Genomic DNA, 25,414 nt, shown 5'->3' with positions numbered 1-25,414 from the left:
CTTATCTGACAATTTTTCAAGGAAAACCATTTCAAAACTCTGAGCCAGGAGATCCACTTCTGTAGTGTTTCAGCTGCCAAAGAACTTGTAAGTTATTCAGTAGATGGGTGGGGGTTATGTGTAAGGGTAGAAGCCTTTGCCTTGGATCTAAAAGTCTTTATAGTGGCCAATGTAGGATCAAATCGGATTTGAAGGCCCATCATCTAATACATCTCTAAGCTAAACTTCACCCACACCTTCCATTGCCCTTTATTTACTATATTGCATTCCTATATCTTTTAAACTTGCATTTCTGTGCAACCTTTACTCATATAAGGGATGTAAAATCATTCACTCTGTAGATATATTTATCTAGGACAACAACTAACTGCCAAATCAGTGCAATTGAAAAATGCTGTAAATGAAGGAGTGACTTATAACACCTTTAGAAATTACTTTAGGGCAATAAATCATGGCATTTACCTGAGCTGATAAAATATTGATGCAAAAATATATCAGTTAGGACCCAGAATACTTATCATCTAGAAATTATAAACTATACATCCCTTTTCAGTAATTACTTAATCCATTTTAGGGTTATGGGAGTTCTATCTTGGCATACAACTTTCATTGATGGCAGAGTTGTTCTCTCTTAGACTTCCGCTTTTGTAAAAACATAAGTCCCTAAAGCTGAAGAAAGGACAGAAGTATAAAACACATGGAAGGTAAGCTCTCTAAATTCAGCAGTATTTTGTGCTGAAAAATGTAAAGTCTGAATACATTTCATATGAATGTAACAAATCCTGCGGCATGCTACAAAGCTAGACCTCAAAAACTGAAAAGGTGACAGGAAAATAAAACAGCTTGTCAATGAAAGAATGGTTGCACGTATATATTTCTAGTGAATGAAACAAAAAAAATGGATGCTCCAGTCACACTCTGAAAAATATTCATGAAGAATGAAAAAAAGTGTATCATATATCATCCATATTATAGGTAAATGATACGTAATGTGGTACAGACACCAGGTAGGTATGTTATGCAGAGAAACATTTCCAGATGGATGGGTATTCAGAAATACCTCTTCTGTTGTACTGTGTAATGCTATAAATGTATTATGTAATAGTAATAATTATCCATGTATTACAAAGCAATATAATTATTTTCTTTGTAGGCTTATTAAATAATTTTCTTACTTTGGTCATTTGTCTTTTTCCAGCCTGCAGCAATAAAGTGACAGAGGGGAATCCAAACTTTGAAGAACAGTTACAAATTGTTCTAGAATGGAATCGAGTGGATATTGCAAGAAAGGAGCTGTTTAATAATCACAAACAATGGCAGGTGAGATGTAAAATGCATTTATAACCAACAATAAAGTTGGCAGTAGAAATGTTTACACATAATACAGAAATTAATTCTACAAAGCTATACTGAAAACTTTATCTTTTGCTGCTAAGACAGCAGTTTCATCAGGATTAGAAAATTTACAACTATTAAATTCATTGGGAACTTTGAAAAATAAAGCACAGTTGTGTAAGGTGCTTTCCACAACAATACGTATTTATAGAGAGGGTTCTGTAACAGTAAATAATAACATATGGTTTTATCCACCTTGTCTTCTCTTTGGTTTGGCTGGATTTTCTTATAGCTATCAAAGTGTAAGGTCAATTTTTAAGAACAGAAACAAAATGAATTTGCATTCATTAACATTACTTTGTCAAATGTAAATTCATCTAATAACTATGATATTGAATAAATGCTGTAAAGTATCAACTACTCTGTCAGTGCTGCTGTTTTTGCATATCGGACAGGTCATGTGTCGAGGGACAGTTGCCATATCATGCTTTTTGCATCATGAAAAACCTCACCTCCTAATCCTTGTCCTTTCCATGTGGTTCCACTATGAATACATTAAAAGACAAAACCCTGAACATAAAAATGCCTAAAACTAATGCCCAAGACATAGAAGGATGAAAACGTTAACAAGTATTTTTTGTTGGGTGCAATCCCCCCCCCCCCGAAAAAAAAAAAAAAATATATATATATATATATATATATATATATATATGCATATATATATATATATATATATATATATATATATATATATATATATGTATATATATCTACCAACTCCATAGTAGTACAAACTCAAAGAATGGAGAAGTCTTCCCAAAAAGGGAATGGAGGCTAACACTTATCAGTCGCACCAGCAGATATTTCCAATGGAAAACAGTAATCAGTGTTATGTTCCTTGGCATCTTGTGCTTTGGCAGCTCACACTTGAGGAATGTAATTTCATTCATACCTTTCTACACAAAACCATCCTTCTTTAGCTCTTATGTGTGCTTATGCAGATCATAGACTTCATATGTATACAGTATGTGTTAAGTGCATTTCCTGGTGCACATTTGGCCACTGTACTGCTCCTAATGGACCATCCATGAACTGAATGGAACCTCACAGGAGATGAATTTTGTAAGTCCCTCTGCTAATGAGATCAGCACTGCAGACATATTACACTAGGTTTACTTTGGCTTTGTGATTCCACTCTATTATTTCTCTGAATCAGAGCTAAATTTGCATTATAGAATGCAGATGTTTTACTCAGTGGTGTCATATGTTCATAAATCCTTATCAGAGTCAGTGCTAAGAATTAATACAAAGTTCTTTCCTACACTGATTAGACACTATAAAGTAATGTATATTTTAAAATGGCCTCAGTTCAGCAGTAATAAAAACATATTTAAATTATACTTTTTCTAGTAACAGCTGATATAATATTTAGAAAATTATACTTATAGTTTATAAAAATCCTAGGCATAAGTCAGTTCTTTTAAAATTTGAGTTAGCTCATACTACAAACTTTCATAAACAAATAAAATGTAAATTGTATGCTGTGCACTGTAATTTGTTTCTAGTGTATTAGACTTTCAGACTTACTAATCTTTGTTTTAATGTAGAAGGACCTCAATCCAAAATAATTGGAATCAATAAATTAGTTTGAAAAGATGTGACAGCTCATAATTTTGATGAACTCATATGGAGCTCCATCTGACTTGAATATTAGTTGTTTGAGAAAAGTTATTAGGATGTCAATTACAGTAATCTGAAGACAATATCAAATTATTAAATTATTGTATCAGATGAGCACCTCTCAACTTAATGACTCATTCTGGAGAAAGCCAAAAATAATGGCAGTATACAAAGGTCCAAAATCAGGGACAATTTTTTAAATATGATCCTGATTTGCTTAACAATTAACAGAATAGCAAGTTTTAAATAAATATGAATTTTTCTGAACAATAAAAAGTATGAAACTCTAATGACTAGCATTATTAACTAATTGTGATCCTTGGTAATTTGCCAGAAAATCCATACCTCTCAAGTGTACTTCATTATGAAGAATGTTCCTCATTTTGGATCTTAAAAAGGCTATGTTCCTAAAAATTCCACATTGAAAGTATCTGTCACACATTCAGTGTTAGGATTTTTTTAACTGATATCCACAGTAAATAGTACTGAAACATATTAATTCATCAAAATAACTTTTTGTAAGTATAAAGTAGGATATTTTAGCCATCCTGTGACCTTTCTAGTTGAAGTTGGTAGTTAGCTGTTGGAAAGTGTTCCACATTTTTCCCATGAGAGGTGGTGTTACTTATTTAGGAGATAGAACATTGACAGCTATGAGAAAATCCAAATTGTTTATGAGACAGTACAAGAATGTGAGGCAATGTGAGGCAATCTCAGCAATGTTATGTAAAATCAGGGAGAGCTGAGCAATACAATCAGATGTCACATATGCTAAGCTGATTCTATGAAAATGCCATGGTGTACCATATTAATAAACTATAATAAAACCATATGCCAAATTTCTCTCCACTTTAACAACCAGCTGACAGCAAACTTTTAAATTTTGAGGTACCCTATCATAAATTCACATCTTGCAGATCCAAAAAACTAAGTGCTATCTTCAGAATTGAAGTGAATTCACTGAACTGTAAAATGTTTTGTGATGTCAAGTCAGTGAAGATAATTTTGGCAAATGGAAAAAAAATAAAACTGTTCACTGAAACCACCTTTAATGGACAACTCAACAATTTTGTTTTTGCATATCTACATACCTACCCAAATCCCTGACTACTTGTTCTACTCTTACAGGTGTGTGACCAATAAGGTAATTTCCTAGGATGGCTGACTTGCCAAGGGTACTATTATGTATTTATTGGCAGTGAGTTTTAAGTCATGGCTTTGGCACCAGTCATTTGTCTGTGTTATTCCTTCCTGTAGGATGTTAGTGTCTAGGGGGGGAATGCTATGACTACTCCTAGTCTGCAATCATCTGCAAACCTGGTCAGCCAGAGGCCCTTGACCTTGGCCTTGACTTCCGAGAAGTAGATGCCAAAAAGGAGTGAACCCAGAACAGGTCCCTGAAGGCCTCTGCTAATGACCAGCCTCTTTGTGTAGGTGTTCTACTCTATCCTTATTGTCCTGGGTCAGATATAGTGTTTTGCCCTCATCAATTTCTTGGTGACCTTCTCAAGGAAGTTCACAAGGCTGAGTAGGAATGATCTGCCCTTGATGAAAACAGACTGGGTTGGATCCAGTGTTGGAAGGTTTTCTATGTCCTTAGTAATCATTTCCATGATTATTCTTTCCATGACTTTGCATATGAGACTAGCCAGACTTATGGGTTTGTAGTTCCTGAGGTCAGTTGATGGCCTGTCTTGTGGCTATGGTTAAACAGTGACTCCCAATACATCAAGTTTCAGATCATTTAGGAGGCATCCTGGAATATTATCAGGGTCCATCGATGCAGTGTTTTTAGCCTTAGAGAGCTCTTCTAGGACCTGCTCTCTAGTGATAGAGATGGGGTGGTTATGTTTGATGGTAATTCTTGGGTGGGTTTCAAGGAGTGGGTGAGTAAAATTGAAGCCAAATTCATCATTCAGCAGATTTATTATACTTGCTGACTCCGTTTAGGTGACTCGAATTACAATTAGTTGTGTACACTGCTGTGTGCTGCCTTTGAGGTTTCAGACATAGCTAAAGAAAGTCCTGTAGTTGTCCTTTGCCTGGAAGGCTGTCTTTACCTCAAAATTGGTTTTAGTAGACTTAATTTTCCCTCTTATATTTTTGTTTAAATTGATGAGAGTGTTTTTATCATGCTTAGACAGCCCTTCATAATCTTGGCTATGACTTTTTTTTCTTTTGTTGTACAATCTGTTTGTGTTTAGCTTTCAGCAGGGTGGTTTGTTTTGGAGTTAGTTATGGGCTTATGTTTAGGGGGCACAGTTGTCTCTATGCATTTACTGACATGATTGTACAGGATTTTTGAGAACAATTCTGCATAGGCAGCTGTGCTGTCAGGGTTTGATGGGGGCTTGAAATTTTGACAAGTTTTCACTTAGTAGTAGGGCGTTTAGCTTAGAATAGTTTCTTAATGTTATAATGTTAGTTGGGGTCAAAGAACAAATTTTTTATTATGAAGGAGATAACTTTGTGATCTGATATTTCTAGAGAGGACACTACATAGCAGGGTAGTAGCGTTAAGTACCAGGCCAGGTAAAGTGCGAGTATGGACTTATGGACTATCTGGTCCAAGGTGTTTTTGTTTACAAAGTCCAGGAATGTTTGGTTCTATAAGTTTGAGATTGTGTAACTATCTCATTTTATAGTGGGGTAGTTAAAGTCCCCCATATGCTACTGGGTTGAATTGTGAGAGCCTCCAGTTAGTCCCGGTATTTACCTTGGGTCATAGTGGGTGAGCTACACCTTGCAAGGATATGATATGGGACTTTCTATATGGAAATATGGATATGGAGAAACTCCAGCATATCATCCTGATTGATTAGTCTTAAGGTGAATTTGTTATTGAAATAGATTGAACACCTCCACGTTTGATCCCTGCCTCTTCAGTAGCTGGCCTAAATGTGTGGAAGGTAATGTAGCCCTGCTTCCATGACTGACATTTCATACACAAGAGTTCAACTTGACCTGTTCTTCTAATAAGACTTGGGCTGCATATGCAAGCTACCAGTGGAGGCTTCACCCCATGCTGAAGGCTACACCCCCCAGACTCCCCTTCTTAAATATACCAACTAAATAGTTGCACAACAGCAGCAAATCAAAAAAAAAAGCCCACACACAGTTACCCACTGCTGTTATGGTTTTAGAAACGACATTGGCAGTGATTTGTAATGAGATGTGGCAATCAACAAGTTCAGCACTGGAGAACTGAAACTGATAATTTGAGATGTCTTCCAGCTTAAACTTGGGAAAATGCAGGGTAATAGCTTTGTGAAAGTATACAGAATTTATAATTTTCTATATTTTTTCAGTACACTGTTTTTTCTTGTTATCTGAATTATGTGCTGTATGCCTCCATAATCTTAAAGAAGACTGATAAGAGTTTTAATGCAGGGGTTCCTATATGTGAGGAGCTATTGTTGAGAAATTGTGTACAATACTATGGAGTTTATTCCTATGACTAAGTAGGGCTAGGATCTCATGCGACTGAAACTGTAGATTGTAGCTGGTGTTCTTATTAATCTATTAATATGAAGGTCTCATATGATTCAGATCACAGATAATAGTTGGTGGGTCTTATTGTTTAGTTTACTAATTTGTGAGTTTCATTATACTGAGATAGCAGATTGTCACTGGTGGCCCTTTTGAAGATTTAGATGTTTTATATATGGGACGCTAGAAGTAGAGTGCACCAGTGTTTTATTTGTAACCATTTTGCTTTTATAAGTATGTTGCAGTGTTATTTGTGCACCTGATGGAATTTCATCAATATATTAATCAAGTTTTTTGATTTGGATGTTTTGAAGAGGAAAGTGAATGAGGTCAGAATGGTGTTTTGTTGACTGCATGTTTTGACAGAGGAGTGGGGAAGCATAAATAATTAATTTAGAAAGTCTACAATGGACAACTTGCAACACTCTCAGGGGGTGGGGACGGTGGAGATAGTGACTTCCTGTGGCAGGTTTTTATTTGGAGCTCGATCATCCAGTGATACTGTTTACAGGGCTCCAGAATTATTTTACATTATTTAATAGTGTTTTCAGTGGATGAAAACATGTCTGCTTTATGTCTTCTGGTGGCTTGCTTGGTCAGCTTTTTAAAGGTAATGCATACATCCCTGTTTTTAGTAAAAGTGACATTTCTTACATATTTTCCAGAATTTATCTTTATATATATGTAGTTCCTTTGTAATCCTTGTTTTTATTATTTTTTAAGTAATTTAACAATTTGGGGCAAATATTTTTCTTGCAGGTGGAGGAGTGTGATTGTTAGGGACTCTGTGAGATTAACAGAGTCATTGTATTTTGGGAATGTCCCGAGTTGATATTGAATAATTACTGTTTTAAGGCTGTAATTTTGGGGAGTTTTGGAGTAGAATATAATACGCTTGGGGAAGGGGTTGTTGCTGACAATTCTAAAACTAAATGTTAATAGACATTGGCCATTAAGGGAATGATGTAAGATTCATAAATTCCTTGTCTTGTGAGGTATGTTTGTGATAATTATAACAGGAAAGCACTTCTTTCTTGATCTAAAGTTGGGTCTGGTGGGTTTCTTAATTATCTTAGTAATGTCATGGTCTGTAAGAAAGTCTGTTGTTTCTATATTGTAGGCTGCAAGGAGATTCAAACTGAAATCATACAGAAGTAATTTTGTTTATGTAACTAGGTTTTCTGAACTTATTAGGGTTAGTTGAAATGTGAGGTAAGCTAGTCCTAATTAACTGAAAGCTCATCTGACTGATGCTCATTTGACTGAGACCAAATGATTGAAACTTCCTTTCACTGACACTTCATTTGACTGACAGTTCATTTGACTGACAATTAGTACTGGCAGTGTCTAGAGCACTGTAAGGCAAGTAAAAGGAATATGTCCTTTTCCCCACTGTAGTGCAACCCTAGAGTTAGTATATATAGTTGGGGGGGTGTAGCCCCCACTTAGTTTCATGTTATATTCTCTGCTTCTGGTTTATATTGTTTAGTAAAACCAAAGTAAGTGGGGGGCTGTGCCCCCCCCCCCCATTCCACCTAACCATATATACTAACTCCAAGGTCGCACTACAGTGGGGAAAAGGACATATTCCTTTTACTTGCCTTCCAGTGCTCTAGACACTGCCAGTACTAATTGTCAGTCAGATGAACTGTCAGTCAAATGAAATGTCAGTGGAATGAAGTTTCAGTCATTTGGTCCGACTAAAATATTTTTCAGTCAAATGAGCTTTCAGTCAAATGAAGGTAACCCATTTTATATATATATATATATACATATATATATATATATATATATATATATATATATATATATATTCATCTATATATATATATATATATATATATATATATATGTGTATGTATGTGTGTGTGTGTGTGTGTGTATGTATATATATATATATATATATATATATATATATATATATATATATATATATATATTGTGGGAAATTTAATATAGGCCAGTTAGAGTCATGGTCAGTTTCAGAAGTATTTTCTTCTAGAAAGGTGGCTTTGATGTTTTTTGTAAGACTCAGTTTTTTCCACCTACTCTTTCTCCTGGTATACTGGTGATTAGTAGTTGTAATTGTGAAAGTGTTGGTTAAGGTTGAGGGGGTTCAGATTTTATTCAAGGTTCTGTTATGTCCTTTCTATGCATGTTCAAATGTGGCTGTGAATATTTGCTTATAGATGCCCTTTGGTGTATAGATAGACTGTTAAACTCTCTGTAGTCTGTGAGAGGCGGCGTGTTTTGTACCAAGCTTGTTTTTGGTTGCTTTGTGTTTTGCTGTTCACTCGGCAAGCAGCTTCCTGCAGTCTGACTTGTTATGGATTTGCGTGTGGCTTGCTGATGGAATTATTGGGTCCTGTCAAAATGGATAAAGCTGACCTGCAATATTAAAAGACAGAATGCCTTTGGAAAATACATGGAAGTTTTATAAATGTCTTTTAGGGATTTTCTATGGAATGCTTTAATGCTTGCTGTTATTGGAATCTCTGAAATTGTCTAGAGATACTAACTTTTTTGCACCCTTCCACTTTGATTAAATGTTTAGTGGTGTTATTTAGGAGCTCTCTTACTTCAGTCATCATTGGGATTAATCAGAAATTTTGACATCTATACTGGCTTAGTTATACTTGTCTATTTGTGATACCTGGGACTTTATTTATCTCAGGGACTTCAGTAAGTTGCCGCAATTTATACATATTTTAAATCTTGTTTGTTTTATTTTGTAACAACTCAATTTTTTTGTGGAGAATACTTATATTCAGTATAACTCTGCATTTTTAATATATTTGTTTTCTGGTGATTATATTAGCTACATTACTTTGGTGTGAATCATGCTAACCATACCTCTCAACTTCTAAGAGCAAGAAATCTGGATGAAACCATATACAATAGGTGGACAAAGGCCCAAAAATAAGGACAATTTTTAAATATCATTCCTACAAACTTCCAAAGTTAATAGAATAACAGATTTTGCATTAGCATGAATTTTCTGGAGTATAAAGTCTGAAACTCAAACTTCTGTCATTAGTTTTTTTTACTTCAATCCTCAGTGATTTGATAGAAAACTAAACTTTTATGAGGAACAGACCAAAAATATGAAGCAAAAATTGGGCAGTTGAGAGGTACGATGCTTATATTCTTAGGAAATAAGCACAATAATAAATCTAAAATTGATGCCTAGACTGTAGTTGATTAGAATGGCGTCAAGTTGTTCCAGCTTGCTTTTAATGCAACATGCATTCAATAAACTTAATTTCACTGGTTTGTTAGGTAAGTTTGGATCAGCAACCCCTGAGGGCCTGGGTTAGTATAAATGAAACTTTATCGTAGAAGGATATATATTATAGTGTTGTTACTCCAACTGACTGTTAGAAACTTGTTGAAAGGTAATGGAAATAGTTTCTAATCTTGGGAAGGTAAGGACAGGAGTGGTTTTGGGTTGTTTTCAATGAGGATCAGGTTAAAATTTGATGGCATGTAGCTGTACATATTAGCTGGTCGGGTTTTGATTCTGAAGATGGTTTTGTGTAATTGCTTTGAAAAGGAGATATGTGCTGGACTGGGACGGGATATAATATTGGATGGATTGACAGGTACTTATTGAACCAGTAGTATTGTAATAAGTGGGATTGTTATGGTTGGGTTTCTAAAGGGGAAGGGATGGGTATTTGAAGAGGGAGGTGTAAAGGTTTTACAGGATATCTGATGGATTTGAAGATGGAGGTGTAAAGGTTTTACTGGATAGCTGATGTTTGAGATCTTAGGAATAGAAGAATTTAGATGTGCTAGGCAGGGATGTTGTATAAAACCCTGCAGTTTTAGTTGTTGGCATGGCATAATGTGTTACTGCGAGGTACCTTTTTTTTCAAGCATTAGGTTAACAAGTTGATTTTTATGCATCATCTGAGTAATTATTATAGATATTGTAGTTATTTCCTATGTGATGTTATTTAAAATAACATGGAAATTGTTTATTGTTACTGCAAGGTTTTACTTAAATTCTGCATGTTATTGTTTTATAGGTTTGTTTGAGAACTGATTATTATTTAGTGTGAGGTTTTAAGTAGTGACTGTAAGTTATGTTTTGTTTTCATATTTAAAAGTAAATTCCATAATCAAAAAGTCATCTTGTGGGATGAGCAGTCCTACAGAGACTGTGGGAATAACAATCCTTTGGAGAAAGCTAACCTGCAATATTAAAAGACTGGCAGTCCTTTGGATTCTGAATTGGCTGTGGTATGCCTCAGATAGGAGCTAGTGAGATAATGATAAATGGCTGCATCACAGAATGGAATTGATATGGTTAACTTTAAGGAGGTGAGAGAGGTGGGAGTATTGGGGTACAGAATGGGAAGTATATAAGTGTTGAGAATGGCTGGGGAATGGTGTGGATGAGTGTACAGGGACACATTTCCTACACTACCTGGAACACATTTCCTACTACCTGGAACACATTTCCTACATTACCTGAAGTCAACCAGGCTGCACATGTGCACTGAATTAGCAACTCATGCAGAGCAGTGGTGACCTCTGCAGAAAGCTAGATGCAGGAGTAACATAGAAGATAAACAGAAGGATTATTTCACAATTTATATGACTGACAGCTCTACACTCAGTATTGGAAGCCCATTTCTGACAAGTCCCTGTGGGTTTTACTCAGAAAGATTGTTCCAACCAGTCAGCTGTAAGAAGGACTGACTGCAGAAAGTTAGGTCCAGACTGAGTGGAATGCTGAGCTTAACAGTATTATTTATTATTTATTTATTTGCATTTGTTTACCAGGAAGGTCCACTGGGCCAAAAAGTACCCATTTTCATTGGAGACCCGGGAAGAAAAGCTCCACAAAGATTTATACAATACACACATTTGATAAAACTTAATTGGCAAATGCAACAAATTTTAAACAATAACCAAAGTTTTAGACAAAGTAAGAAGACAATGCAGCTTGTACATAAATCAACTGACAGTACATGTATACATAGGTACAGAAATAGATTATCATTCAGGGATAAAGGTGTGGTTTTAGGAGGTAATATAGGATGGAGGTAAGGAACAAGGGGAATAGCCGTAGGAAAGAGATAGGAACAAGCACAAGAGCGAGAAAAGAGATGCAGAGCTAGTGGATCTAAATGAAGGTGGAAGAGAGACAGTATTCAAGCAATATATGTCTAGCCTTATAGAAAACAATCAGGAAGCAGTCAGCTAAAGCAGCACTTCATATAATATCTCCAACCACACTAAAGTCAAAGTTCCTGGAGTAGCCCTACTTGAGGTCAGGGTGGTGCCTCTGTAGGTTGCTATAATTATACCTGTACTGCTTACTAGAGCAGGTGAAACCAGTGGCATCACTCACTGCCCTAGCAAGCTTTTGCCAAGTATCAGCCTTATATAAGTGACCATCATAATGGCTCAGCAGATGTTGCTGATAGTTTCTATGCAGCAGATGCAAAAAGACCTTAGATTCCTGACTTCACAAGGCAGAAGCCCTGCCATATCCAGCACGTGAAGGGGCCAGGTCCAATCTGTAGGTTTGAATGAGGAACAAAATAGCAAAGAGATGCACATGGCTTCACATTATAGACACCATCAGATGTGCATCACAAGGCAGCAAAAGTGTGCTACATAATATATCACTAGTACAATGTGGTGGTGCTAAGAGTTTTGCAGTATCTATGGAGAAGCAAAGTGTGCCCCATATCCAATAATCCTGAGGACTGGTATGGGCATGTGTGATAGTACTGCCTATGTATAATAGTGCAATGTGTTATGGCAGTGATTCATAGATCACACTGTTATCTCATTAACAATCACCATGCTATGAAGTCCATCTGGTACTATGATAAAACCTGTGGTCATTTTGTTATGGTAGATGAGTAAGGCAGGAAAAGGAATTCAGTGGAGGAGACTCTGTACTGCTGTATAGGGATACTGAAAGAAGATACTAGCAATGCTCCTTAGTGCTGCACTGTGCAGCCATGGTGCACGTCAGCAAAAGGGACAGATAAACAGACTGTGTTAAATAACATAGCACAGTGATATGACAAGTTAGTGTCCAGCTAGGAGGCTCAGCCTGGGAGAGAAGACAATATAGGGCATGACAGTTTACTGTGCAACTGAGGAAAAGGGCTCATATTGACAGGGTACATATCAGAAGGATATGAGTGGTTGGTTACTGCCCTGCTGGGGCACCTACTCTGTGGCCTATGGGCACAAAATGCAATGCATGTTACAGGGCAAACAGTGGTGCCTGTACATAGACAAAGGCACAGGCATGTGTAGAGATGGAGGTGAAAAGCATAGAATGTGTGTAGCACCAACTGCTATCTGCACGGTGTTGTGAGAAGGTGTGAAGTGGTTCCTCATTGAAATGTTGGCACTCAAAATACTGTGTGCTGACAAGCTGAAAAAAAAAAGAATGAAAACCCAGGTAAAGAGCAAGGACAGAGCCAGATCCAGCACTAGTCAACCTAGGCAGTCACTTAGGGCTGGGAGGAGACCCGCTGGTTATGGGGTGACACAACATTTAGTTTTTTAATTTAGAAAATTGACATGCATTCTTAAAGGGCTTTCTTCTTTAAGCACACCCTTTGCATCTCTCTGTTGATGCACATATCCGTTGCTTGCTTCTTTTCTGCATTCCATGTGTGGAATTTAAATATAAGACATTCCTGCTGCCTGGACAATGTGGAAACACACTTGCTGCTGGAAGATTAAACATGAATGATATTCCAGCCATCGGTAAGAGGTCGTTTTTTTTGTTTGTCTGTGTGTGTGTGTGTGTGTGTGTGTGTGTGTGTGTGTGTGTGTGTGTGTGTGTGTGTGTGTGTGTAATGCCCTAGTTAGGGATGGCAGGTTAGTTAATTTGCTCAGGCTCAAACCCTGTACCTTGGTTACAGAAAACAAGAGCCTAAATCCTCTACACCAACTACCAAACTACTAAAACAATGAGCTTCAGTGGATTTAAAAGGAATTGTGAGCTTCAAGGGAAGAAAAGTTTACTGTTGCTCATTCTAAGTCTGTTTTTAATGTGCAACTGTTTTGTTTAGCAAATGGTCATCACTATTGTGCTAAAGAACTGGAAAGCAATGCTGGTAGCACAGCAGGTGGCATACTTGCTTTTGATGCAGAAAGCTGTGGGTTTTACTCCCACAGCATGTGACTGATACTGTGCTTTACTCTAAGGGGTGTGCTGAGGCAATTTATTCTTCAAGGGCAGCAGGCACTGAATTTGTAGATGAAACACTGAAATATAAAGTTGTTTGCTAGCAGCAACCTCTTCATTAGTTACAGATCTCTCTAGTGTGGGATTATTCAAATGACGTTTACTTATTCAGAGATTGTGTATATTGACTAATATTGGTGGATTGTAATGACAGAAATCTGAGTGGCCTTTTATGGTTGAAATGTTCTGAAATGGGCAATTTTGCCATTATTGGGTCATACAGTTTATTTTAATGCTTACTGGAAAAATGTTCAACTTCAAAACTACAAATTTAAAATGCACTCTAACAAGTGGCGCTGTATTACACAAGGAATATAATCAGGAAAGTGAATCAAAGAACAGATGCATGCAAGGAGCCTATGGTTTGAAACTTTACCTGGCACTGGCCAGATGCATTTTCTTGGAATGTGGGTTTCAATGCCATTTCAATGAATGTGAGTTTCAAGGTCAGAGAAGTTTACTGTCTCATTGTGAGACTGTATTGTTTTGTTTAGCAAATATCTATCAGTGTTTGTGCTATAAAATCTGAAATAAAAGTTATATGTATCAACTCCAAGCAAACCATACCTCAGTGAAAAGGGAATATTCTGAGAAATGGCCATCTTGGGCTTAGTATATGTAAGTCCATTTTTTAGCCATATAGTCTCCATGTTTCAGAACTTGCTCTAGCAGGTCCTGACTTTTCAGATGGTTACCAAGTGAAGTAGTAACATGTCCATTACTGCTGTCAATAGACAGGGTGGGAATGGTAACAGCATAACATCAGACAGGCATGTGGCCCTCATATGGTAGAGCAAGATAATGCTGAAGCACAGAGGGCAGTCTTTCACACACACACACACACACACACACACACACACACACACGCACGCACGCACGCACGCACACACACACACACACACACACACACACACACACACACACACACACACACATACACTCACACACATAGACAAAAAGACTGGCATGTGTAACCCACAGGTGTAAACATCTTGGCATTAGCCCAAGAGGATAGCAATGGCTGGAATTGTTCACCACACATGAAATGAAAGTGATTTTTGTGGAGTTCTTTTGTTCCTCAGTTGACCATGAACTTCCCAACTCCTTCTCCCATGTTTTCAATATCCATGATGACACCTGGTTGGAGAAAAGGAATGTGGGAAGACTGGATTATTAGTGGAATTATCTGCCAGCTGAAACTGTTCTTGGCTGACCCAGGTCAGGGTATGGAGTGGACAGGTATTGTCATACTGCTTGACCACATATAAATCCCTGCCCCTCCCATGTATTCTGTTTCACGTTCGCCAGCCTTTAGATCTTTGAGAACCCAGCTGCCACATGTCCTAAAGCAACCACTCCTGCTCGATCTGTCTAGCAACTGTTCCCAGTGATCTCTTTGATTCCTGGCTTCCATCTGGACATAGTGAGAGATCCTAAAGCTCCCTCCCTCCCAGGATAGGCAAAGCCATCAGGTACAGGCACCTTCAACCATACTCAAACTCATGTCAGATGGGTCGTAGTCAGGGCTTTATCCCTATACACCACTGGAGTGTCTACTCGAGAGGTGGTGGGAATAGTGCAGGCCCTACACAGAAACTGTATGCACATCCTAGGAAAAAGATAAAACCAGCTGGGCTTTCTTGAACCAAGTCTAACAGTGAGTGAAGCAAGACATAAATGCTGTGGGTGGCCAAAACAGGACAGTAGTACAGGTACATTGTAATGCCAATGATATGATCCTGCAGGTCAAGACCAAGGCACAAGACATAATCAGAGACAGGCCCTCCACAGGAGATGGGCCACCATCACAGGAGTAGTTCACAGAGGTGGAAGAATCCTAGTAACCCTGTTCATAGAGGTGAGAACAGGGTCTATATTAAATCAGTGAATGCTTAAAAAAGCGAACGCTGATTTATTGAACCCATGTAAGTGAAAGCTTACAATCCCGAATACTCGGAACAGCGATTGTTTTTCCTGGAGAAAAAAAAAATCTCTTTTCCACCAAAAAAAATAAAAATAAAAACATCAAAACATTACATAAAGTGGGGGGACTTTTCCCCCCACACCCCCAATGTGGGGGGCTGTGCTCCCCCACCCCCTACTTAAATATACCAACTCTGAGATTGTAATACATTGACAAAAACAGCAAAGTAATGGAGGTGGCCAAGTGATTTCTTTCCCAGGGAAAGAAATTGCTTACATGCCGTTTCGCTGTTTTGCTGTTTCGTCCTTTCAAGTTAGATCAAGACGCATTTGAAGGATTGCATCTTTGATTATATAATAAGAACCCTGAGAACAGCCTCAGGCCTACTGAAGGTTTGAATGTGTGAGCTGGGCTTATAACAATTGCATGTGTGTCTCTAAGAGATGCACCAGAGTAGTATTAGTATGCACTTTTACATTTGTGTGCTGACCCACATTTGTGAGAAAGTTATTTAGCTGAACATCAATATATATGAGTTCTCCAGGTATATCAGAGCTACAACTATGACAACCAGTACAAGATATGTCTATGTAATCATGGTTATGCAAGGGTCCAGATGTATGGTGGATGGTCATAAGCCAGGCTTATGCAGGGACACATACTGTTTTGAAGACTGACACTGTCACCATGGCCATGGCAGTCAGCTCACCTAGGCATGGCCAATTTCATGGTCATGGCAGTGCTTATCTGTCAAAACTGCAGGGAGGCCTCAACAGGCTGGTCACTCTGGTTCTCATAGTTCCACACTAGTCTACATCCTGTTGGTCATCTAAATGCCATGCCTACCAGTGGTTGTCTTTGGGGTAATGGATGCCTTCCATTTATTGGCTCCCAACACAGGGGTGCTGCATCAGAGCTCCTGTATGCACTACCAAAGTGCTACACATCCTTGTGCAGAAAGCTTCCCATCCTGACACTGCAGGGCCTCACTATAAACTTAGCCAATATTCACAACATGGATGCTTCACCTCAACCCTGGAGGATATAATAACTCTGACAACTCCAAACCTGCTAATTGCTGAATGGCTACCACTTTACCCTTCTGTGAACCTTTCCCCTATGACAAACATTGTTATTACCTGTCACTATGCCCCGCCTCCCAAGTACAAATGATGATGCCTATGCACTGCCCACCCATCTGGCCTGTGTAGATAAGATAATGCATGGTGCACAGTGTGGTCAGTCAGTGCTACATAGCCTGAGTGTGTTAATACATGCATCAGTCTTATTCTGTGTTTTCCTCATCATGGCCCACATCTGTGGACCCAATGCACCTCTTTGCTATTGCCGAAATGTACTGTGCCTGCCTCTGCCTTTTATGGGTGCTGCTTCATACAATTCCTCTGATGAATCTATGCCTCACATCTACTCTGCTATTGCACCTAGTCTGTCAGGCAGTACTTTGATGTTCCCAGGTTGTAGCTGCTCCTGTAGTACCATAGTACATATCATGACACACATTACAAATAATCGACTGCAGGTGTCATGTGCATCCTGCAGTACACCACCAGAGGTAACCAAGCAGAGGAAGCATGTCTTCAGGTATCAGCACACATGTTCAACCGAGTTCCATGCTAGTGAGTGAGTGAATGAGTGAGTGAGTGGAGTTATACTCCAGCTCTGCCATGATCTGGGGAGTTTGGAAGGGGGTCATCAGTCATGGTTCCAAAGCATATCATGCATCACCTACAAGACCCAAGAGTGTACATCATTATGCGTGACCTATTGTCTACTTAAATGGGAAACATACATCCTGGCCTATGTGCCTAGCAATGTATGAACCTACCATCTAGATGACCCTGGTGGAAGTCACCCCCACATGAAATGCTGATCGTGGTTCCATATATGCCAGATGTGGGAAACAGGCACTGCCTGCATGATGCACAGATGATTATATAATGAATGGATGACATGCTCAATGATCAACACAAAATACATTGACTAAAACATGTCAACCATTCATTGAATCAACCGTACTACACAGAGACGCAAAGTACACTGAAAAGGGAAACAGATTTAATTTTCCATTGTACTGCCCATAATCCTAACTTGCATTCAGTCCAAATTTTTCTAAATAGTGACAGTGTTATGGAAAGGGCTTTTCTAAGGTAAGCTGCATGTCAGTGTTAGGGGCAGAGTTAGAGTTAGCATGCATTACTAAGGTGGAGAAGGGGGTTTTGCTTGCTAACTCTAAACCTAATTCTGACCCTGACTCTAAAACTAACATGCAACTTACCTTAAAAAAGCCTTTTCCATAACATTAACACTACCAACACACACACACACACACACACACACACACACACACACACACACACACACACACACACACACACACACACACACACACACACACACACACACACACACACACACACACACACACACACACGCACATGCACACACACACACACACATTAACCCCAAAACACACTTGCACACAGCCTTTCGGCCTGACCACTTACCTTTGTTAACCAGTTGGAATTCGCAAAATACTGTTTGCACAAACAGCCCTTTTCTCAACACATGCCATCACTTCACTTGTATCACACAAACGAGTGTTGACCAAGTCAACTGCAACCACAAAAACATACTGTTTTATAATACCCTGTGTACTGTACACTAACTATCCCTTCCTGTTGATATTCTGGCTCTGGCATCCTGTCTAGGAACTGGTAAAGAATCTGAGACTGACACCTATGAATCATCTGATGTATACCCTGTCAGATCCTGAAAGGTCCCCATATTATAGTTAATGTTATGCAAACCTTTGTGTTCACTGGGATAGTCAATCTACACAATCCCCTTGACTCAATTTGTGGAGATCACATGTGTGTTAATTTGTGTATGGTGCTTCTGTCCACAAATTAGTGGTTCTAGAGATGTGCCATTGACAGATCAGTCTGCTAAGCAGAGGACACTGACTCCATGGTTAGCCATTAACACTTGCAGCTCAGCTAAGACTGCTGCTATTCCTAGAATAGCATGAGTGAAGATCCTGTAGGCTGAGAAATGTTTGCAATTGGAATAGAAGAGCACTGAAACTCTTCAGACTAAATTTACATGCCTATGAATTTCTGTGTGTTATCTGATTTTGAATTTACATATGTGATGCATTTCATTAGCATGATGATATTCATTTGCACACCATTATACAGTTATGTGCATATCAGGAATACTGCACTGTAGTAGTCATGCTATATGTATCTCTGAAGTACCGCTTCCCTGTGTTTCATAGGTTATCATGCTGTTTCATGTAATGCTGTGTGCTAATTATTTTTGAATACCACCCTGTCTTTTCTCTCTGTGGATTTTCCTCTGATATTGTAACAGTATGTGAATTTGATATAAATATGTATTTATGTGTATGTTTGTGTGTATATGAGTATGTTAGCTATATATAAATGTGTGCACAAACACACACACACACACACACACACACACACACACACACACACACACACACACACACACACACACACACAAACACACATGGGTAGATAGATGGTAACTATTTGAATTGCCAAGATTCGCAAATTCCAAGTCCCTGGAATGTAGAGACTGAATGACTGAAAATATGGACTTGTGTATACTAAGCTCAAGATTGCCATTTCACAGAATATTACCATTTCTTCAAGATACAGGGATCTCGGAGTTAGTATATATACGTTTGGGAGGAGTAGGTGGCTTGCCCACATTTCATCTGGGGGTGCAGGGAGGTTTACTTCTCTGCAAAGACAAGTTAAAAGCTGAAAAGTAATGTTCAATATTTGCTTTTCTCCAATAAGTTTTTCCATCATTTCAGGACTTGGCAGTATGAGCCCTGACATTTCTTTAAGAAGCCTGGATAGATGGAGAGATAGACAGACAGATAGATAGATAGATAGATAGATAGATAGATAGATAGATAGATAGATAGATAGATAGATAGATAGATAGACAGATATATCTCTAGATGTGTATATATGCCTGTATGAATCCAGTGATTTTAAGACATGCATACTTAAACTGTCTACATTTATTTTAACTTTGCAGTCTTCTGAACTAAAAGATGTAGTGATCAGAGCACTGGTGAAGGACAGACCCGAATTTGTTCGCCTTATACTAGAAAATGGCTTCAACCTTAAAACATTTATAACAAGAAGTGAGCTGACTGAGCTGTTTGTAAATCATTTCCCTGACCAGGCCATTAAACGGCTGCAGGCTTCCAGGAAGAGAACAGGGCAGCACCTGCTCAGTTTCTTGTGGAGAGAAATCAAGAATTTCAGAACGAAGGAAGATACCATCCAGAAAACACAGGTGAGCACTTTGTAGCACTAGACTTTTTATTCTTGCTGTGTTATACATCCTTATCCATAGTTTATTCTATGTTTGCAAATGGTTATCAATTAGGCATTACAGCACAAAATTATGAATATTTTAATACGCTCCACTCAGATTCATTTTGTCATACCATATATTAAACTTGTTAATTTCTAAATAAGACATTATGTTGGTATTAAAAATACTTGGGGCTCTTTATATTCAGAAGCTAATTTACTTGAGTGTGTTTCCCGTGTCAAGTACCCTAAAACATTTATAGATAAAAATCTTAACTTGATCATAGTGAAGAATATTTACCTAGGAAAGATTTTGCTTTATGACATATGATTTTGCAGCAACATTGTTACCAGGAAGACAAAAATGTTAGCACTCCTGCATATTTTGTAAACTTTGCATACAACAAATTTGTTATTTTTGTAAGAAAAATCATCATCTTCAGCTGAATTTTCTTTCATTAACTAGAGATTCCTCAGAGCAGACTGTAAAATCATGGCATTTAAAGGAAATTGCACCTTTTCTTCAGAATCTGCGATGTTGGTCCTTTGTTACTACCTACTAGGAAACTTGCCTCTAAGACAAGCTGTTCATTGCAGACAGGATTCACAAATTTATGACGTGGAATAACTTTCTTAAGGAGATTAGGTGTACTGATAATCTCAAAAATATAAAATTTTGACATCGCAGATGTGTGTGTGTGTGTGTGTGTGTGTGTGTGTGTGTGTGTGTGTGTGTGTGTGTGTGTGTGTGTGTGTATTTCAAGCTTCCACTTAAAAGCAGGCTAATAAATTACCCTTCTGTTCAGACAACTGTTCGACAAACACATTTGAAGTACCTCATTTTCTTCCTTGAATAAAAGAGTCTTTGGATTCCTTGCACCAGTTATATGGAACTTTACCCATCGCAGAATATGTAATCTTCCCATGTTTCCCTCTTTTACAATGGGGCTAAGACGTTAACTGCATCAATTTTCCATTTGTAACAAACAGTATAAGGTTTTCTAAGCTGATAATAGCTGTTCTTTACTTCCTTGTGTTTCATCCATGGCATGTTACAATAATGCAGTATACTTTTTTCTTTCCTCAGATTATTGGCTTCCCATCACTTTATCCCTACCCTTAAATTTTTTTTTATTTTTGTAAAGACTCTTTGCAGAGTACTCGTATATGTGTCTCAGTGTTAGTTGTTGCTTATTTCTCCTATTCTTTTATCTTCTTGTTATACATATCACACTACTTTGGCAGCTGACAGTTTTGAAAACAGTGCTGATTACGTAATATAATTTCACTTTCTCTGTACTTATTGATGTAACTATAATTTATGAGATTATATGATTTCCTATTCTGTTTCTCTAAGCTATGTGTGCTAAACTAATTTTATTGCTGTAAACTACTGTTATTAACAAGGTATCATTATGGTGGGGTCTACTTCCTTGCTCAAAACAGAAACAAAACCAAGTAATTCTGAGGTCAGCATAACCTTTTAGATGAAAGTTCTGGTATTCATGAGAGTTGTGAGGATTGTACAATTTACCTGAAATTTGTTGGCCACAAAAGTTTCACCAAAGATTCATAAAAAGGACTGAAGGTCCATAAAGGATGCCTCATGCAGAATGCTTGCTCTCCCTAGAAACTTACTGCATTAGCAATGCATTTCTGAGATGCCTTTCATATCTCATATTCAGAATTTTGCATGACTCAATGTTTCTTGCCTAAATGAATGTAACAAACTTTGTAACCCTTTACCATGATAACGGATGCTTTTTCAAAGTCAGTGTCAAAAATTCAAAGAATTTTCACATTTATTATATAGTATCTGCCCTTGAGTCTTGAAGCTTCATTTGCCTTCTCATAGGATCAGCAAATATGTGGACTTATTTAAGATTAAATCTGGACACAGTTGTGAATAGCGAAAAGTACATCATTGCTATCCTGGAATGCCAACTCCTTGGTGTTATATAAGAACATGAGCTGTTTACTTTCAAACTGTAATATTGAATAACGTTGTTTGTTTTCCACAAAATGAATAAGGCTGTGTTCTGCATGCATGCAATTTTTGACTTAGATGATATTACCAAATAAGTTATAGTGTTACTATGCTATTATATAAACACATGTCTTATACAAAGAGATGTTTTTAATAATCAAACTTTCTTCCCTTCACATAGGACCAGTCACCATTTCTAAGACATCCCATTGAAGCTACCTTTCTTTGGGCAGTATTAATCAACCGTAAAGAAATGTCATATGTCATATGGGAACAGGTAAGAATGACAGTCTTTAATACAACATTTGCTGAACTTTGCCTTATGATTAACTCACTTCATATTTCACTAAAAAAAATCCACAAAGCAATCCAACTCTCAGGAAGAGTGTTAAAAAGTTTATTAATTAAACAAAACACCTCACATACATAAGCGCTTTTGAAACTTCCAAAGAGAATTCATTAGATAAAATACCCCTCCCCTCTAATTCCTTTTATATAAGTTTTAGCTCAGTTGAAATACTTACAATCAACTAATTATACAGATGTTCGATTAAATTCTTAAAGGGCCATATCATAGTAAACAACTTAACTTGTTCGTTTGTATAAAAACATTAAAACTTAAATAAAATATATCACCTCTAAAAAATAATATATGTCATGTTCCTTTTGTTGTTCACCTATGAATAAATAAACAGCTTTAAATGTTTATATATATACTTTTTTGTTTAAATTATAGCATCTGTCTTTTCTTTCAAAACAGAAATTATTGACACTTGATCATTAAGACCAGGAGGCAGGGTAGCATTCAGCCTCAACTGGCAAACAAGTTCCTTTTCCAAAAGTAGCCTTTGCCCGTCACCAAATCTCGAGTTAATTCTAATATTTTCTAAAATACCAAAAGTAAATCTTTTGAAATTAATACAAGTACAGGAATGCTTGTATAGCGTATTTGATTCTTTCCTATCGCTTAGGTAGTACAAATGCTCATATATTCCTGTTTTTAGTGCTCTTTTGGTCCTCCCAATATAGAAGGCCAGACAAGCTAAATAAACAATTCTACTTGTGGTACAATCCCCATTCCTAAACACTACTTTACTATGTAACATATTGTCCAAAACTATACTTCTATCTTTTGTGATGTAACTACATTGGTTGCAACTATTGCATGGCATTGTACCCTTTTCTGAATATACTAGGTGACCATTTCCTTCCTCAAAAAGTTGTTTAAAAATTTTCCCCATCTTATAATTAAAAACAGGTTCATGTCCCACCAAGTCATGTATTTCTTTGCTTACCCTAAAACTGTTTCGATTTCTTCTCACAATTCCCTTAATCTCACTAGTGCACTGGTTATATTCCAGTACCAATGCTTTTTCATAATGACTGTCTTGAATTACATTCCTTGGTCTAACCAAGTCTATTCCTAACAAAGACTGATATTTTATCCCCCATGCCTGGTATACTTCTTGAATATAAAGGTCTATTGTTCTTCTCATACATAGATGTCGTCCTTGCTATACGAATAGCTTCCCTTATATCAAGCTTTTTATGGGAATATGGATGGTTACTAGAAAAATGTAAATATGCTATACAAAATGTCTCCTTTTTAAATATATTTGACTTAAAACCATTTGTGGCATGCAAAATCTAGGTATGCAAAAAACGAATTGTTTTTTTGCTCCAATAATGTGTAAACTTAAAATAGTTAGAACAATGGTTCAGATAATCCACAAATTTGGATATCTCCTCAACACCCCCATCCCACAAAATAAATATGTCATCCTAATACCTGACATAAAGATGTAAATGCTTAGCATGAGGGCTAGGAAAGACCAACTCCCTTTCCCAACCTAGCATAACAATGTTCACAGATACCAGAGCAAAAGATGCACCTATTGCTACACCTGTAGTTTGTGGATAATTTTGTGCATTTTGAAGGGGAATATTATTTTCCAATACCAACTCCAAAAGTTCAACTATTGTAGGGATCAAGGCCCTTGGTATGGAAGAATGTTGGTGTAATATAGTCCTAAAATATTCCACATCTTCTTCCTTGGGAATAGTGGAAAATAAACCAACCACATCAATGGTTAAAAAAAAATCAACTCTTTTTTCCACAAACTTTGCTTAAGTTTACTCAAAAAGTCCCAAGGGTCTTTAACCAAGTGTAGGGTGCTAATGACTACATCTTTAACCCAACTGTCTATAAGCACTGCTATAGGGTGAGTTTTTGACTCTTTTGCTGACATAATGGGCCTAAACGGAGGATTTACAACACTTTTGTGGATATGAGGGATCCCAAAAATATTTAGGGTTACAGGCTTAGGTTGTTGCAAAAATTGACAAATATCAAAATTAATATGTTTATCCAAACAATATTCTTCAAGATAAGAATCAGTTATTTGGTATGCACTACTGATTTCATTTTTTGATATATGGGAATATGTTACACTATTATATAATAGGCCAGTCATAGCATTCTTATAATACTCAACCTTAAAAATCACCCCCCCCCTTGTCTGGCTTCATCACCCTTACTTCCTTATTGTTCCTCAAAGTCACCAATACTTCCTTCTCTTTTTTTGAAAGATTGTAGGTTCATAGGTAGGTACTAGACTATCTGCCCAAGGGCCCATGTAAGCCTAGCCAGCAAGGTTCCATAGCTTACCCCACCCAAGAAAGTTATTTTCCTGTGCCACTGTCCAGCAGAGACACAGAAGTGATCCCCAGGGTGTATTTTCTATTTCCCATCCACTCATCGATATTTTTTTTTAAGAGTGCTAATGATGAACTTTGCTTGACATAGATGGGTAGCTTGTTCCAGAGTATAGGAAGTCTTTGGGACAGGAATCTAGCCCTCCAGCGTGTTCTGTTTATTGTGGTAACAAGGTTTAGGTCCCTAGAGTGTGTAGCTTGGAGGGATTGCGATTTATTTAGGTGTAGCATGTCCAACATTTGCTACATTTGCTGGTCTTTCTTAAGAAAACAATTTGTACATATCCTCCATAACTGCTTTCTCAAAAACTTGTACTACTCCATGTAAAGGGGGATTAAAGGTACTGTGTTTTTAGGGTGGAAAATATTATGTGTATTTTGCTCATTAAATTTTAATTGATCTTGAAAAAATATACCAAAATTAAATTTTCTTGCAAACAACTTCAGTTCTAACAAAGAATTTGCCACATCTACCGGTCCGGTAGGGACAAACTTAAACCCTTTTAAAAACAATGTAAAATGTTCCTTAGTCAATGGGAAGTCCAAATAGTTGTAAATCTTGAAACCTTTGTACGACCCAGTGATGCCATCATTGCTATAAACACACACCCCCTGCCTGTAATTGTCTTTCTTTGGTGATTTCCATTGATTTTTCCCTGAATCCAACACCTGCC

General features: G+C 37.4%; 1 protein-coding gene across 1 annotated transcript in view; it reads left to right on the top strand.

The window, feature by feature from the left end:
• The window catches only part of TRPM8 (transient receptor potential cation channel subfamily M member 8), an 820,991-nt gene that overhangs the window by 292,500 nt on the left and 503,077 nt on the right, over positions 1-25,414 (top strand). Inside the window, 3 exon segments of the mRNA XM_044060289.1 lie at positions 1,199-1,320; positions 19,755-20,057; positions 22,207-22,302. Coding sequence (XP_043916224.1) covers positions 1,199-1,320; positions 19,755-20,057; positions 22,207-22,302 — 521 coding nt within the window.

The sequence above is a fragment of the Protopterus annectens genome, chromosome 2.part0, assembly GCF_019279795.1.
Source record: "Protopterus annectens isolate FY-2018-M chromosome 2.part0, PAN1.0, whole genome shotgun sequence".
In the NCBI taxonomy this organism is placed as follows: domain Eukaryota; kingdom Metazoa; phylum Chordata; order Ceratodontiformes; family Protopteridae; genus Protopterus; species Protopterus annectens.
Note: the sequence above shows the minus strand (reverse complement) of the source record. Positions and strands in the feature narration are given on the sequence as shown.